This window comes from Acipenser ruthenus, chromosome 3, assembly GCF_902713425.1.
Source record: "Acipenser ruthenus chromosome 3, fAciRut3.2 maternal haplotype, whole genome shotgun sequence".
Taxonomy (NCBI): domain Eukaryota; kingdom Metazoa; phylum Chordata; class Actinopteri; order Acipenseriformes; family Acipenseridae; genus Acipenser; species Acipenser ruthenus.
The window spans coordinates 104,523,637-104,541,970 of record NC_081191.1 but is presented as its reverse complement, the minus strand read 5'-3'; the positions used below and the strand labels follow the sequence as shown (position 1 = coordinate 104,541,970).

The 18,334-nt window shown below is 43.1% G+C and overlaps 1 protein-coding gene across 2 annotated transcripts in view; it reads right to left on the bottom strand.

Annotated features, from left to right (window-relative positions):
- The window catches only part of LOC117394246 (docking protein 6), a 112,733-nt gene that overhangs the window by 15,441 nt on the left and 78,958 nt on the right, over positions 1-18,334 (bottom strand). Inside the window, exons 5-7 of one of the 2 annotated variants that reach the window (XM_033992348.3) lie at positions 17,992-18,181; positions 14,145-14,283; positions 13,430-13,547 (exon numbers count right to left, since the gene is read on the bottom strand). In XM_033992348.3, coding sequence (XP_033848239.1) covers positions 13,430-13,547; positions 14,145-14,283; positions 17,992-18,181 — 447 coding nt within the window. The remainder of the gene's footprint in view (positions 1-13,429; positions 13,548-14,144; positions 14,284-17,991; positions 18,182-18,334) is intronic. The other variant, XM_033992350.3, reaches the window with a different exon arrangement.

The window sequence follows — 18,334 nt, the reverse complement described above, 5'->3', positions numbered from 1 at the left end:
TTACCACTCATTCATTCTCTTTTATTACATCCTTAATGTACATAGAGCTATGGTCATTATATGAGGTAAGATGTACCATAATCGTTTGTTAGCTCTGTTATACTATTATTATTATTGCTGTTATATTTTTTTCTCAAATGGAGTCCTTTGTCTTTAGATCCAACACCAGCCAGCATCTCTCAACCATGATATCATGCATTCTGGCAGCATTTGTTGTCTGGGGCTTAATCACACACAGTTTGGTCTCTGCTGGACAGTTTAAGACTGAAATGTTTAAAACAAAAGAAACAAACAGAAAGATAACAATAGCCGTCTTATACGATACTGTTCATTTTTTATCAGTAAGAGCTGAAGATCACAGTGATGTAGGGAATATTCTGGCACAGTCATTCACAGTGGCAGTGGTAATGCTATATTTCCAGCACAGTCATGTGACACAATTTAATCAATCACGCTTTTGGATTTTTCCAAGACGCATTTAAAACGACAAGTTAAATATGCATGCTAATCTGGACAAATCCAGTATATTTCCACAACAGGTTTGTATGTCATTCCAACCTTCTACAAAAATGTGTTCCACACCAGAGTGCTCGGATCCCTGTTGGATCCATTCTATTTTTATTCACATGTCAGACAACGATCTAGCCAGTGTAGTGCAGTAGATTTCTGCTACCCAGCTTGTGCCATCAACTTGGACTCAAGACAGCATCTGGATTATCTTTTATATATTCTAGCTGATTAAACAGAGCAACACAAATGACAACTATATTTTTTCAAGGCTTCAACTCTTATTACTGTCCCAATAAAATGCATATGTCTGTCTTAGTGGTTACCTGAGTCATCTTTAAGTGCACTGGTATTGGAAAAAAGCAAACAGAGTATAGACACCGGTGTCAGAGATCTCTTACGCAATAATTAGGACTCAGCTCAGGACCTACAAGCAATATTCAAGTGCACTGTCCAAAGCTCCAGCAATTGGTGACATTTCATCTAGTTTCTGAGACAGTAAGTACAGTCTACCAGAGAAATGCTACAATACAAGATTATGGCTATGGTTCAGTAACTGCCTAATTCTGTGACACAGAGCTGTAACACTTAATAACGGAAAGGCAAAGCAATTGGAAAATGTAATGAAAGTATTTTAATTGTATCTAGCACCACGTGTGTATTCAGACTGAAAAAACTGACAGTGAACATGACTCAGCAGCCTGAGCAAACCGATGGCAAATTTATCTCCTGGAAAATCAGATATTAGGCCACATTTTGATCTAGAGCCCCAGTCTTTAAACTCTAGTGGCCCAGATTTACATGTATCTCCCATATAGAAAATCAAATACTGTAGTAATGAAATAAAAAGGTTCTGTTGTCAAAGATATAATAATTCACTTAAATACACGGTGCATATATAATAAGTATATAAAAAGTTATTACAAAGTACACTGTAAATTCCATCCTACGATTTTATGACTGTACCAAAGAAAAAACAAATCACTAATTATCAGACCTTTTTTTTTTTGTTTGTTTTATTTACACTACCCTCCAACAAATATCGGAAAATAGATAACTCTTTATATACTTATATATTTGCATTATTTGTTTAGAACACATTTTTAAAAGGTTCAACATTTAAGGAAATACAGAACCACCATCTTCATTGATACATTGTTTTCAATTTACCTTTATTAATGGATTGGCTTTTCTCTGTCAAAAAAATATTATTCAGCATTTTCTAGCATTGTTATACCATATTACACAAAATGCTGAGCATTTGAAAGGGGATCATTTTAATGGCCCCAGCTGCAGTAAGGCACCATTAGATTGACGTAGTTGGATGTTTGTTTTATATTTGCTGACTACACGAAGATGTTGTTCAGCTTTTGAATCATATTTCTTAACATTCTAGTACTAACAGAAGGAACACAGCACAGAACAATACCAGGCAAATCAATAAAAATGAAAACATGTGGTTGTACAAAGGTCTTGGGCTTATTACAATCTCCATGAGGTTAGCTCACTCTAGAATCCAACACGCATTATGATTGCATGCAGAATCTGCTGTTCAAATTAAGATCTTGTCGGGCATTGAAAACCGTTCTCCCAAGAAGTACAGACAATCACAGTATTTTTAGAGTTTTCAATGAATCCCTCTGATTACGCTGCAGGATCTGAATGATCTGAATGGGTCACTATGATAAACTTTACTTTGTTTTCAAAAACGCTCCCAGGAAAGGGTTATGTGTAAACTGTACTAGTTATGTGTGACCAACATCCATGGTTATTTCAGAATAAACCTGAATGTTGCAGTGCCACGGTTATAAAATTAAAGTCTTTGATAAAGTATTTTTAAAGAAATGTCTAATTTCCTTTTGTCTAGTAATCTTATGAAGCTCGACAGCTTTACACACCACAAATATCAAAAGGGTCCTACAAAGTTGCAAGTTGGTCAAAGAAAAACATTTGATATGTTACCGGCACCTGATAGGTAAACACCTACAAGAAAACCCCGGGATTGATTTTTTTTTATTATGGTGCCACTAGCACACACACAAAACAATTGTGATAAAGATTATTTATTTTATTTTTTTGCATTTCAGGAAATGATAACTTAAATAATAGCACATCATTACATTGTTATCATAGTTTTTGGTATTTTGACACTTTAGCCATAAATAATTACCCCATAAGGTTGATATTTTCTCCCTTTTTAACATAACTTACAATAAAAATAACTTAACATACCATAAAAACTCCCTTTATTGTGCATCAACTAAGGGTAGAACTGTTGTTTTTATTCTGAACTTAGAATCTGCAGTTAGTGTCAGAGGTTACAGGCAGACTCACCACGGTGAAATGTCTAAATTAGTTTGCAGATAAAACCTTCTGTAGCATTTGAATTTCTTGGGCAGCTGGATGAGAGGGACAAATGTGTTTACACTGGGCCATTACAGATGTGAAACCAACAATGGAAATGCCAAAATGATGTATGTGCTGAAATACTTCTTTACATACTTTAATTTATATTGGGTTGCAGAGGCACGGTTCTACAATACCCAAAGGAACAGGGAGAAATAGATGAAAACACAAATAAAAAGCTTAGAACTCCAGCTTTCATTATATATATATATATATATATATATATATTGTAGCGGTTTCAGGGGTTGTGTTGTGGATGGACGTTATGTGCCTGCGAGGTTTCTTTGTTTTTTGGCTGCCAGGACCAGCAATGTGAAGTATTCCACAGAGGCAGGACCACGGACAGCTCAGAGGAAACTTCTAGACTGCAACAGAACAGCCACACCTGTCTCCAGTTGTAATCAGAGCCAAACTGCAGACAGGTGATACTAATCAGTTGCTCTATTTAACCGCGCCCTGGATTTCTTTCTTTGTCTTTTTGATCCTGGCAGGTGAAGGAGTGGGAGGTATTTGGAGAGAGAGAGCGTGTACTGTGGAGAAGGAGGTTTTACAGAGAGGTAAATAAAATTACAACAAGGATTGAACACTCAACGACCAACTAGGACTGAACTGGAGAACCCGAACGGCACGTGGACCCTCGGTAACAAACCCCGGCCTGAAAAGACAGCGCTTGAAGGACCTCCCACTGGTGGCGGATTATTTACTTTGTTTGTTTTGATGTTTATTTATCAAGAATGCTGCCAAAGCCTGGAAATAATAAACAGGTTTTAACCTTTACTTGGACTTGTGTTGTGTGGCTTTATGTGTAAACCCCGCATTACAAAGAACCCACCCCAGAAAACGCTACAATATATAAACATAGTAAATATGAATGACAGGGCTGTGGTAAGATGCTGATTAAATGTGCATCAATGCAAAATTTTATTACATCCATATACAAAAATGGATCACTGAATATGCATAATTTACAGTTTTGTACATTTATTCTTTTTAAAGGGCATTTGCATTTGATGTTTTATTTTGTTCTTCTTGGGCTTCAGTTTCCTTCATTCCTTAAATTGTGCACCATCCATACGTGCAGCGGTTTTTCTAAGCACTGAGCAGTGATCTTTTTTATTTTATTTTTTTCTCTTGTATTTTCTCAATATTCTAAATCAATTTTTTTAGACACTTCAAGTTGGGGGACAATTACAGAGGTAGCTATGGACAATTATACAAATTGCGACGTATTGCATGTTATGCTCCACAACAGAATTGATGTCAATGCGATATGCAGTTTAGTTAACCTGTCCTACATCTTCTGCACTCTAGAGGGTGATATCTGACTAGAAAGTGATTTGTCACAGATTACTACTGAAATAGTGTTTCACCAGCAGGTGTCACATGCTGAAGATCAGGCCACTAAAGAAGGCCATCTTCTAAATCGAAATACTACACGCTATTATTTGATCAAACTGGAAATTAAACGAAATCCAAAGAAATGCAGTACAGTAAGTGTGGACCAATGCACAGGAAGTTCAATGTTACATTTTCCAAATCCTGATCGTAATCAAAAACATACAACAGACTTAATATTTTAAGCTTATTTGTGGCGAACGACGTATGTTCAATATACTATAGCTTAATGCTTTTCTGTACCGTGCAGATCAGTAAAACAGAAATAAATAAATATTGATACTTCTATTGTAGTGGAATCAAAGGGGGTGGGACTGTTTGCTAAAACTGTTTAGGTCTTTTTCTTTTTTCTTTTAAAACATTATTATCATCATTATGATTAAAACATTATTATCATTATTATTCATATTGTAGAGATCCTGGCTTTTGCAAGAACTGGATTGGAGTCGCTGGGACGAAGTATTGTAAATGTGTTGTTATCTGTTCATTCCCTGTGTTGTGTGCCCGATCACGCCATTAAGAGAATGTATACGGGGAGGGTATAAGGGTGTGAATGCAGGGTGGGAAGGTCGTTTGGGGACTGTAGTTTAGGGTGTGAGTGTGTAGGTGTATAGGGAGGCTGTGTCATTGTTTATTGAAGTTAATTGAGAAGGTTCTTTTGCTACGGGGAATTAGCCAGTTTCTTTCCCCCCTCCCTGCTTCGTCTTCGAGGGTTGGTTTAGCCCTGAGGGATGAGGACGATGGGAGCTGACGTCAGCAGCCTCCGTGAACTCTTCACGTGGATTTAGACGGAGCGGAGGGTGATCAAAAACCTGTTCCTGTTAGAGATAAATTCACCAGTTTAGATAGATAGCCGATTACGCTGAGATACTGAGTACCCCTGTTGTGTGTGAGAGGTATCCGCTGTTGCTGTGAAAGTGAAGTGGGTAGGCATAGACGCTAGTAGGGTTTATTATTTTGGCGTGGGGCTGGGCCGACAAAGTCCGGTATAAGTGTATAGCAAAAAAGAAAATAAACTACTGGCTCTTTTATTATCCTTGACACAGCTTCTGGAAGCGCTTCTTTATTATTTATTTTAAAATAAGTCTCATAGCGATGGCAAGTCACTACACTGGTGTCAGAATAAAGGGATTAGAACCCACTCGCTAAAAAAAAAAAAAAATGACATCGTCACCGACCAGGACGGATGAGCAATGGCTGGGGGCTATTCCAAGGATCCTCCTGGAGGGGAAAAGACACTGGACGAGCTACAGAGGAAAGCCACAGTGAGACAGGAATTGGAAAAGAGGGGCCTGATGCAGGACGTTGTGGAGACGGGAATACGCCACGTGGGAGGAGACCGCTGCAGGCACAGCAGCTAGACCAGCGCATGCCACGTGTACGCAACCGGACATAGGGGGGCAGAAGGTCAGCCATTTCGAGACACAAGGCGACCAGGACAACGCGGCCTACACTGGAAGCGGAGATACGGGTAAGCCTGCAGCTCAAATGTTACACCGTATCAAAGAACTGAGCCTAGAAGAATAAAGCACTGTGCTGCCAATAATTAAAGCCCAACCTGTGAGCCACGAGACTGTTAATGAATGTATGACTGTATTGGGGAAAAGGTTAGATAGGCTCTGGTATGTGCACCGCTCTGATAGCGGTAGGGGGGAAGACAGTTATAATGTGCAACCTGCTATGGCTCAGGCGCCGTCCCCACATTCCCCTGATCAGGCTGTAGCACAAAAGGAGACAGTGCAGGCACAAACAGACAAGGCCCAGGGCCAGAAAGAATTGAAAATTGGAGGGTTTTATGGGAAAGCGTCCTGGGAGGCCTACCGGGCTAAATTTGATACAAAGCGTAAAGCTGATCGACTCATCTGGTCTGGAACCAACTCCCCAGTAATGTTGTTGAAGCTGACACCCTGGGATCCTTCAAGAAGCTGCTTGATGAGATTCTGGGATCAATAAGCTACTAACAACCAAACGAGCAAGATGGGCTGAATGGCATCCTCTCGTTTGTAAACTTTCTTATGTTTTTATGTTCATCGCGGCCTTAGAAGGCGAGGCTCTCCACACCTTGCTGGAGGTTAGTAAACCGGAAAGACGCAGTTATGAGGCTGTTGTCCAGGCCCTGGACTGTCGGTTTGATGGGACTGAAAACCCCCTCACCCTGCGCCAGCAGCTTAAAGACCGTTTCCGCCTCCCCGGAGAGCCATTGGGCCAGGTCGCCGCCGATGTCCGCTACCTGGCCCGCCAAGCTTACCCTGAGTTCCCCACAGCCATACAGGAAGAGCTTGCCACTGATGCCTTCCTCCATGGGCTCACCACCGGCGCTGTACGCAACCAGGTCCGCCTCGATGCTGCCCTCGCCCGGGCCAAGCTAGCTGAAGTCGCACTTCCAAACATCCTCCTCGTGCCAGCACCCGTCGCATCCAAAGCACCCCAATACGCTCCATGGGACTGGAGCCGTCACCAGATGCCAGGAACGATCTGAGCCTACCCGGGAAGCCTGAGACCTGCATCTGCTGGCGGTGTGGACAGCGGGGACACCTCCGGCACAACTGCGGCACCCTCCTACCTCTCCTTCCCTACAGCCGGGAAACGACATGGGACCGATGTAGAAGGGACACCACCGGCCCCAAATAACGTCCCACGCTCTTCCTCATCCACTTCGTCGCCCTCTTCACTGCATCCTGCACTGCCCCTTCCATCGTCCTCTCGCCGCACTAAACGCCGACCTCTACCCTCTGCCCCTGACCATGCCACCTCCAAGGTCAACAGCATCCGCCCCTGCCGGCCCACGGCTCAACTGACACAAGGCCACCTCGGGCGCAATGACTACTACATGGCGCTACAAGTGGACGGCGCCCCCTGCTATGCCCTGCTGGATACTGGGTCCACCGTCACCCTGGCATACCCCAACCGGCTCCAAGAGGGCGTGCGCTTAGAACCAGCAAAAGCAGATCTGACCACAGCCAGTGGTGAACAGGCTGCCATGAAAGGCTGTACCCGGATGCGCATCGACGTGGGCGGTCGCACCTTCTTTCATGTGGTGTGGGTGGCTGAGATCCAGGAACCTTTCATTCTGGGGCTGGATTTCCTCCAGTTTGCCGGCGGGCTGCTCAACTTCCAGACCAGCTCTGTACAGTTTGGTGAAGGGCCAGTCATTCCACTCCAGGCCCGAAAACCACTGCCTGGGGACCCCGGTGCGCTAGCCCAGCGTGCCCAGGTCCTGTCCCCAGTGCGGCCCCCAGAGAGCCTACCCACTGCTGAGGAAGCTGCCAACACCATTGCCCGGCAAGTGTGGACTGCGAATTGTGAAGGCCTGGAGGAAGGGCAACGCCAAAGACGCTGGGCCTTGCTACAGGAATTCCGCCACAGTTTTGCCACTGCCCCTGCCGGCACTGGAAGGACGCACGTCGTCCAGCATCACATTGATACGGGGGATGCACGCCCCATCAAGCAACGACCCCGCCGGATCCCACCGGCCCACCAAGCTGCCGCTGACCAAGCCCTGGAGGAGATGAGAACAGGTGGCATCATTGAGCCGTCTGGCAGCCCCTGGGCCTCGCCCGTGGTCTTAGTTCCAAAGAAAGATGGGACGTGGAGGTTCTGCATCGATTACCGGCGGCTGAACGATGTCACACTCAAGGATTCCTACCCACTGCTTCGGATAGACGAGTCCCTGGATCTAGTTGCCGGCTCCTCCTGGTTCTCCTCCCTCGACCTCAAGAGCGGCTACTGGCAGATGGCCTTTACCCCTGAAGCGTGTCCCAAGACGGCCTTCTCCACTGGCCGGGGGTTGTGGCAGTTCCGCGCCATGCCCTTTAGCTTCTGCAACGCACCCGCGACTTTCGAGAGGCTCATTGAGAGGGTCCTGTCTGGGGTACCACCAACCTGGTGCCTTGTCTATTTTGATGACCTCCTGGTTCACGGAAAGGACTTTGAGGAAGCCTTGGCAGCTCTAAGGGAAGTGCTGACACGGCTACGGCGGGCGGGTCTCAAACTGCACCCAGAGATGTGCCGGCTGCTCCGCCTGGAAGTGTCCTTCCTGGGCCACCAGGTCAGCGCTGCTGGCATCTCCACTGAAGCGGACAAGGTCGCCGCTGTGCGAGACTGGCCCCCACCAGCCAATTTGCACCAGCTGCTGGCCTTCCTCGGCCTTGCCTCTTACTACCGGCGGTTTGTTGCCGGTTTTGCCACCGTAGCTGCCCCCCTCCATGGCCTGACCCGGAAGGGTGCTCCCTTCGACTGGACCCCTGCCCACCAAGAGGCCTTCAACGCTCTCAAATAAGCCCTGTGCACTGCCCCAGTGCTCACCGCACCTGACCCCCAGCAACCCTTTGTGCTGGACACAGACGCCAGTGACGAGGCCATCGGTGCGGTACTGGCTCAGCAGACCCAGGAGGGGGAGAAGGTAGTGGCTTACTTCAGCAGGATGCTCAGCAAACCAGAGCGGAATTACTATGTCACACGTCGGGAGCTGTTGGCAGTGGTGGACGCCATCCGCCACTTTAAGCACTACCTGTGTGGGCTGCCCTTCACTGTCCGCTGCCCTCTGCTGGCTCATGTCATTCCGGGAGCCAGAGGGGCAGGTGGCTCGCTGGATTGAGCAGCTCCAGTCCTACAACTACACCATCCAACACCGGGGGGGAACGGCTCACCAGAACGCGGATGGGCTGTCCAGGAGGCCTTGTGCAGCAGACCACTGTGCCGGATGTGCTCGGAAGGAAGACAGGGAGTGAGAGCTTACCGCAGAGTCTACGCCACGGTGCCGAGCAGTGTTCTCCGGAGAGGGACCAGACTGGCAGGCATGTCAAGAGCAGGACCAGGAGGTGAGCACGGTCAGACAGTGAGTCACCGAAGGCCGAAGACCTGCCTGGGAGGAGGTGGTCGTCCAATCCGCCCTGCTCCGTGGCCTGTGGTCACAGTGGCCTGGACTGGCCATCCAAGACGGGCTGCTGAAGAGACGCTGACTTGAGCCTGCTACGGGAGAGGCACAGTGGCAGATTGTTGTCCCCAGGGCCTACAGGGAAGAGATGCTGGAACAGAACCACGGCACTCCGGGCGTTGGTCACTTTGGAGTCACTAAGACCCTCCCCCTCCTCTGCCAGGCCTTCTACTGGGGCCAGTGCCACTGGGATGTGGAGGACCACTGTCGCCGCAAAGGACCCCAGAACCAGTCCCATGCCCCTCTCCAGCAGTCGCCGCAAAGGACCCCAGAACCAGTCCCATGCCCCTCTCCAGCAGTGCCCTGTCGGTGCACCCATGGACCAAATTGCCGTGGACATTCTGGGCCCCTTTCCCTGCATTACACGGGGTAACAGGTTCGTGCTGGTGGCGCTGGACTATTTTACAAAGTGGCCACAGGCCTACGCGTTGCTGGACCAGGAAGCCGAGACGGTGGCAGAGGCGCTGGTGGAGGGCTTTGTCAGTCGTTTGGGGTCCCAGGGCAGGAACTTTGAGTCCTGGGTCTTCACTGAGATGTGTGCCCGGCTCGGGATTCACAAAACCAGGACCACCCCTCTGCGTCCTCAGAGCGATAGCTTGGTTGAGCGGTTTAACCGCACCCTGGGTGCTCAGTTGGCCCTGGCGGTTGCCGATGATCAGCGAGACTGGGACCTCCAGCTTCCCCTGGTACTCATGGCTTGCCGCACTGCTGTACAAGACCCCACCGCTTGCACCCCAGCGCTCCTTATGTTGGGGTGGGAGCTGAGGACCCCGGTGTCCTGTGCCCTCTGCCTCTCGCCCTTCACCACCAGCCCTATCACCGGAGAGTTCCCCCCGGTCGCCCCATGGACTGGATTCACGAGCCAGGGGGGTCCAATCCTACGACCAGGGGGAGCAAGACACTGTCCCGAGTGCCCCCTCACTTCCCTCCCGGCAGCGGCGATTGCCAGATCGCTATAGACATTTCGTCCTCCCTCGGGGATGAAGGACTGAGGGGGGGGGGGGGCAGTGTAGTGATCCTGGCTTTCGTGAGAACTGGACTAGAGTCGCTGGGATGAAGTATTGTAAATGTGTTGTTATCTGTTCATTCCCTGTGACGTGTGCCCGACCACGCCATGAAGAGAATGTATACGGGGAGCAGGGTGGGAAGTTCGTTTGGGGACCGTAGTTTAGGGTGTGAGTGAGTGGGTGTATAGGGAGGTTGTGTCATTGTTTATTGAAGTTAATTGAGAAGGTTCTTTTGTTACGGGGAATTAGCCAGTTTCTTTCCCCCCTCCCCTCCTCGTCTTCGAGGGTTGGTTTAGCCCTGAGGGATGAGGACGATGGGAGCTGACGTCAGCAGCCTCCGTGAACTCTTCAAGTGGATTTAGACGGAGCGGAGGGTGATCAAAAACCTGTTCCTGTTAGAGATAAATTCACCAGTTTAGATAGATAGCCGATTACGCTGAGATACAGAGCACCCATGTTGTGTGTGAGAGGTATCCGCTGTTGCTGTGAAAGTGAAGTGGGTAGGCATAGATGCTAGTAGGGTTTATTATTTTGGCGTGGGGCTGGGCCGACAAAGTCCGGTATAAGTGTATAGCAAAAAAGAAAATAAACTACTGTCTGCTTTATTATCCTTGACACGGCTTCTGGAACCACTTCTTTATTATTTATTTTAAAATAAGTCTCATAGCGACGGCAAGTCGCTACAATATTAAGACAGCTAAATCTGCTTAATATCACTTCAGAGGGACTGGGCAGAAATGGTGACAATCGGAGTTAACATTATCAGGTGTTTACTAATAATCTGGCAAAAAAAGCATTTCTGGCTACCAATAACAATAATTTATAAAATCATTAAAAAACGACATCAGAGTTAAGATTACTTTTTTTTGTTTTGACTGTGGTTTATTATGCACAGTTTTCCATGAATATAAAGTTATTGTAAAATGTAATTTATTTCAGTTTGTTACTATCTAATTCCAATTTAATTTGAAACTAAACACCGAAGTGGGGACAGACCCTGCACAGCAAGAAACGTGATCCTGCACGCAGTTTGGAATGATATTACCTGGGGTGCAAATATACATGTGATTGATGTTAAGCAAAGTGTGCCAATAACTAAAGTGATATTATCAGGGGCTTGTTTTCATTGACTTCCATTATATTCTGCCTAGGACATTTCAATGTGGGGATAATATGCAGAGTATGACATTAAGTGGGGTTTGCTGTATTTATTATTATGATGATGATTATTATTTATTTCTTAGTAGATGCCCTTATCCAGGGTGACTTACAATTGTTACAAGATATCACATTATTTTTACATACAATTACATTATTTTTTGCACATTATTTTTACATACAATTTAATTTATACAGCTGGGTTTTTACTGGAGCAATCTAGGTAAAGCACCTTGCTCAAGGGTACAGCAGCAGTGTCTCCCACCTGGGATTGAACTCACGACCCTCTGGTCAAGAGTCCAGAGCCCTAACCACTACTCCACACTGCTGAATTATAATACAATGCCTGTCCTGGCATTCCAAATTGGGGAGAAAACCGGGGAAAAAACCATTGGCAATGACTAAATTTAAAATAAACAAACAAATAAATAAATCAACAAATAAATTATATATACATTAAAGTGAGATGTATCCTAGCTGATGTGATAAAGACAAAATAAATATATTGGACAAAGTTCAATTGCAGAAGCCGTGAAAGGTTGTGAACTGGGCATGTTGCTTTACTTTATGCTTACCTTTATCATGACCGACACAGCGCTTCACACTTTGGGGGGAGGGGCATGGTGTTTGTTGTAGAAAGTAGGGTGAGTGGGGGAAGGTGAGTTGTTGCTAAAAGAAACATGCCATTTTTTTAAACTAAATGATCTACGACCTTTCATCCTGATTGCTTTCAAAACAGATGCACGCAGTAGGCAACACATTTCTATATGTAGTGCCCCCTATGAGCTAAAATCTAGACTCTACCTACCCTTATTGTACCCATTGCCAACAATTCTTTTACACCTGTGACATTAATAAATATATTTTTCTTGTAATCTGTTTACTTGATGGTTATCATTAATTTGATAAGGGCTTGAGTGGGGAACCAAAGGTATGTTTACAAAATTCGGAGCTCCACTTTGCTCCTGGTTAAACTAAGGGGTTGCGTAGTCTAGATCAGTGGTTCCCCACCTTTTCTCTGCCACGGCACACCTTGATACCTTTAATTATTTTCTGAGGCACACCACCATATTGTCTCCAAATGAACCCGCCCTCTAACCGCCTCGGTTTAAGCTGTTTACCACCTTTGCCGTTCCTCTAACATCATTGACTTTATTGTTCAAACTGTGACAAGTGTTTTCAGTTGAGTCATACTTCACACCAATAAGATGCTAATTAATAGAACAAATAATATAAAAGTTGAACCAATCAAGAAACATCACCTAATGATATTATTGCATACAAACCCCTACACTTTGCCAGTCATGCAGGCTGCCCCATCAGTGAAAACACTGATACAATTTTTCCAGTGATGTACTCCTTCCCCAAGGTAGTCCAGTCGTGTGACCTGGCAGTTCTTTGCAAAATATCCTTTGATACTATCTCCGTCAACGTACCTTACATTAGCCAAGAGTTGAGCCTGGCCAGTGGTATCTGTCGATTTCATAAGCTGCAATGCAAATTTTCTGCTTTATTCTAATTTTATCTGAAAGGGGAACTTTTTCAATTTCCTTGACTGCATGTGCTCCTAACATTACCCTCATGATTTATTTGCATGCTGGTAAAATGAATGTCTCTGCGTATGTGGCTTTTTTTGCCTTTGCTCAGCGACCACATAGCTTGCTTCCAGAGCGTCGCATTATAATGCGTCTGTCATGTACACCTGGAGAGCAACACTACACAATGCCATCCGCTTCCGACACTAATACAAGGGAAGGTTTTTTTTTTTCCCTCACCTGTAGTTTTTCAAAAAATTCTGCGGTGCCCCAGTTGCCTGGGAAACACTGGTCTAGATTTTAGATTTTAGCATGCCTTTCCAAAACAAATTTACAACTCCCTTTATTTATTTATGTATTTCTTTATTTATGTATATATATACATTTAAATAGTATTTGTATCAGCAGAACTTTGTTTAATAAGTTATTTCAGGTGCATCCTGTATACAATAAGGACTGCTGTCAGGGTTAGAATCACTACTTACCTTGTAAACTGTAGATTTCACCTACACTGTTTTGTCGGGTGATGTGATGCCAGTATGCACTGCGAGGAAGTGATATTGATCTAGATAATGTTGTAGTTTCATTTGAATTGGATTGTATCTGCAACAGGAAACACAATATTTGGTGATTAGATTTGTGCAATTTCTGTGAAGAATTAGCTCTTGTTAATCACTCAGAACACACGGCTTTTGACTAAATGGAACCAGTCTTGCATTCAGTTTTCTCTAAGAATATGGGTCCTGTGTTATTATTAGGAATGAAGTCATTGTATTTTGTTTCTTGCTCTTAATTGTACTGTAATTCTTGATATGTATTTTATTTTGTATACAACTATAAGTCACCCTGGGTAAGGGCATCTGCAAATAAATAATAATAATAATAATAATAATAATAATAATCAGTGATTGTTTCAAATATTTTTGGCACTAATATCAAATTCCATTTAAGTTCAATAGTGTTGGTATTGGTTTTCATTTATGAGAATTCTTTCTAACTGCTATGCCCTGGGTGAAAAAGTTTACAGCAGCTGCTAAGCTGGGGTGAAACATACATAGCACATCCAACATAAATAGTGAGGTTCATGCTAAAATGCAGTAGAGTGCTTTGCAGGGGAAACAGGAACTCCTAATAACTCAAAACTGAACTAAGTGAAAATGCACACTTATAAAATGCTGTACGTATATGATGTAAACGTACACCTGCCTTTTTCTCCATCTCCAGCATTAGCCTTTCGTGCTGCTCAGCAATTGCCAAGGTTGCTGAATGGACTCGCTGGTAGATCATTTCTCCCTCCCTCGTCTGAAATGTGAATAGACCCTCTCCTGTGTCACACATTCTGAAATATCAATAACATTGAGATAAAAACAATACCAGTATAATTTGGCCCTGTATTGAAGGCACTACGTACCTATAATAAATAGCATGAAGCTTGTGTGTAACTGTGTGGTGGAGTGTCCCGCCCCTTTGTTTATTATTTATTTATATTATGATTTATGTTTATATTACGACGAAAGCCGATTTGTTATTTGTTATTGTTTTATATTTATATTTTAAAAAACCTCGTGAGGATGCGTGACTGATCAGCTACTAATTATTTAACTAGCTGACAGTCACGCATCCTTATTAAACTCATGCAGACTGTGGCCGAGGGGTAATAAGATCATTAACAGCTAGTTAACCCCTCAGCCAGAATATAAAAGCCCCCAGCTTTCCGCGCTAAAGCGGAGAGTGTCAGAGGAGAGACGTAAGGCTGTGGGAGAGTGAGGATAAAAACAATTGCTAGACGTGCTGGCTAAAAACGCGCCTTTTTGTTGTGTGTTTGTTTAAACCTTTTGTTTGATTTATTTAATAAAACACTGAGCGCCGTTGCATTCAGTTTCACCCGCCATTCATTGTTTTGGTTTCTGTTTCTGGTCCGTGACATTACTACCCACACGCTACTCAACAACAGCTCGGTCACAAACTGCTACAGTAAGTCATCAGAGAGATTCACCTGTACACATTATACAGTCAGTAGCAAATAAATAAATAAAAAATAACTTTGAAAACCTCTCTGGGTCTCAGATTTACCACCTGCTCCCAGCAATTAAGAAAGCAAGAGGAAATAGTAAATGTTGTTTGAATATACTTTATGCATTTGTCACTATGGGGTAACTATGCAAACAATGGCATGGGAATCATGTATATACGTTTCCTTTTATGGTGTGTGTGAGGGTGGCGGCAGTTTTGCAACTGGTTCAGGCTAGTAAACGGCATATATTTGTAAACAGGCTGGCTGTAGGGGTGACGTTAGGCCAGAAAGAAACACACAGATGGACAGTACTGGCAGGTGAAACTGAGACGCAGCGGTGCTCAATGTGTTTAATAACACACAGAAAATAAAATGTTGAACAAGAACAGCACACGGCACTTGAGGCCAAAATAAACAGACAAACAAAACGAACAGAAACTAACATACAGGGTGGATGAACGCTAAACAAACAAGTATCGTGCTGATCTAATTCAGCATGTCTAGCAATTGGAATTATTATTTTAAAGCTTACTCCCGACTTCCTCTCCCGTTCTCTCCACACTGAAATACATTTTGTGCCTAAATACAACTATATATTTTAAATCACTTGTGCTACACAGACCCATTTATATCCTGTGCACCAATACCTATACACCAACATTAACACACCACATGCAACACAACACACACAATATTATATGGTGTAGTGTACACTGTTAGTAACATATGCTTTGATTTGTAAAAAAACAAACACCATGGAATGACTCATATACAAACAGAAGCAGAGCTTTCTAAAATGTCCTCACTGTATTTAAATGAGTCTCACTGACATGACAATGAAATGCAATGAATAAAAAAAATGGGTATAGCACAGGAGCAATTTATTAATTTGAGTTGCATGGGCCTTTTCTCCCCATGAATGACAGTTTAATTAAGCCATGACTTACTGACAGAAGAATTGTGAAATATTTTTATATGAGGAAAGCTTTTGTGAATATGGCCAATTGTTGTGAGTGATGCTGAGCCTTAGCACCTGTATTTCATTTTTATGCGTAAAACAAATTAACTGCAATTAACTGAGGACTGCACACTATTATAATCCCAGTGATGCAATTACTGGATTCTAAATTTATAACTACATTATGTCGCACATTTATTTCATAATGGCCTAGTCTTTTCAGATTGAATTATCCATTCATACATTTGATTTTGTCAGAAAGATAAGGTGAAAATATCATAGGCATGTTATATTGGTCTTCAAAACCAAGGAATGTGGCAAATCATCTTGATTAGCCTAAACTTACAAAAAACATGGATATTGGATATTGAAATAAATGTGCCAGCACACTACACTAAATACTGGTAAATCTTAATACTGAGAATCTGTGCAGTGAACATGCCAGTATCGTGATTATAGTCCATGATTGTTTATCATTATAGGAAAGTGTCAAGAGAAAACTGCACTCTATCTTTATCAAACCTTTATATCACTATACTGTAAAACAAGAACATTTTACGAGCAAGGGATTTTACGTTTATTAAAAATCTGCAAAACGAATGTGCCGTGGAATATAATATTCATAAAATATATGTACTGTATATTAAAAGAAAAAAAATGGGTAATGGGCAATTGCAACAGCAGTTCTACAGTACATTATTTTTGGTCACGTGCTAGCTCTCAGTTGCTATGGTGTTGGTCGCAAAGATTACTGGGTAGAATAGAACCGTTAATAGTTTTTGAATACAGTACTGTGCTACTTGGTTGAGTTAAATTACTGGTAATCATGCTTCTCCACTGGGTTTAAAAACAACCCAGGAACTCCTGACCCAAATGCAGAAGAAAAAGCATCTGAAGCAAGAGCAGTAGTATCTGCCAGTGAAGAAAGGCCACTGAACGACCACATAAAAATAAAAAGGACATAATAATGTGTATGACCCTTCAACATGAGCCAAAATAGCCAGGCACTGTACTTGACTTTGATATGCCAATAAATCCCTTCAGGGGCATTAGCGAAATTAAGTTGCCGTAAAACAATTCTGTTTTAAAGTATATGTTAATTTAGAAAAAAAAGGTACTAACCAGAAACACAGCATGAAAGTCCCAGTATCAGCGATATCAGTGATAGCTATTTGATTGCTTTAGTAAATATTAACAATGATGCCTCAGTACACTTTCTCAAGCGTGGCAGCTGGGGTCACGTCTGACTATCTGACAAAGCAGTGTTACAGAAAACCTTATTAAGGGGGCAGAGGGATCAGTATTTTTCTGCATTTAGTAAAACCTTTCTGCATGTTGACTCTTCATTATGCTTTACAGCCCAGACCTATGCTCTGTCCTTGAAGCTGATTTAATGCATTGTACTATTTCACTTTTTATATATCTTTCAAATAAGACCCTTATTTGAATACCTTCTCCATTACATTGTTGCATTATTCACTCACAGGCAACTGCCCATATTTGATACATGAACTCCATATATACCCAGAAGCTGACAATCTCAATAACGTATGCTAAATATAATGTTAATACCACGTTTCATGACAATTGGTAAGCAGTTTTCCAAGTATGCAAAAAAAAAATGTCTGTAGAAATGTTATAACCCAGGAAGAGCAGAACACAATGGGGATAATTCCTGCACTCAGAGGGGCTAAGAGGGTATGCATAATGGTGAACGAATGTACAGCTGTATCTAAATTATTGTATCATCCCACAATAACCAGTTATTTGAGCGGGAATTCATCCTTTTTGTAACTGTTTCTTGTTAAACCCCCCTCCTCCTGTCAGGTGCAATAGTACATTAGTATTAAAATAACTTTCCTTTTTTTACAATAACAAAAAAAATACAAAATAGTTTGCCATTCTAAAAAAAGCATTTGAAATATAAATAGTCTTGGAAAACTTTATTTAAAATAAAAATTGAAAATACTATTTGTATTTAAAACAGGTATGTTGCAAATAGTAAAATATATCCATGCCTTACTTGCTCAGTTCTTTAAACCATAACATCTCTGTATTATTCTCCAAAATCATACCTGCCAGATTCAAACGTGAACCACGTTGAGTCTCTTCCATATCTTCGAAGGGAGCTGAGTGGCCACATGACCAGCTTTACCCTGGCGTTATGAATGTCCCAGAGGTAAATGTTCTCGTGTGTGATTTGCATAGTGCATTCCCCGTAGATGTCAAGGTTTGGTGTAGGCATCAAGTAAACATTGAACCGTTCTGAAATACACAAATACAATGAAGTAGATCTTTTTTTACTGCATGCACAAAGGTTGTAAATGACATTCATTTAATTTAATGACCACTTAAGTTAGAGTTAATTCTCTTATACTTAGAGAAATAGGATGCCATCTGACAAATGTCTGCTTTTTT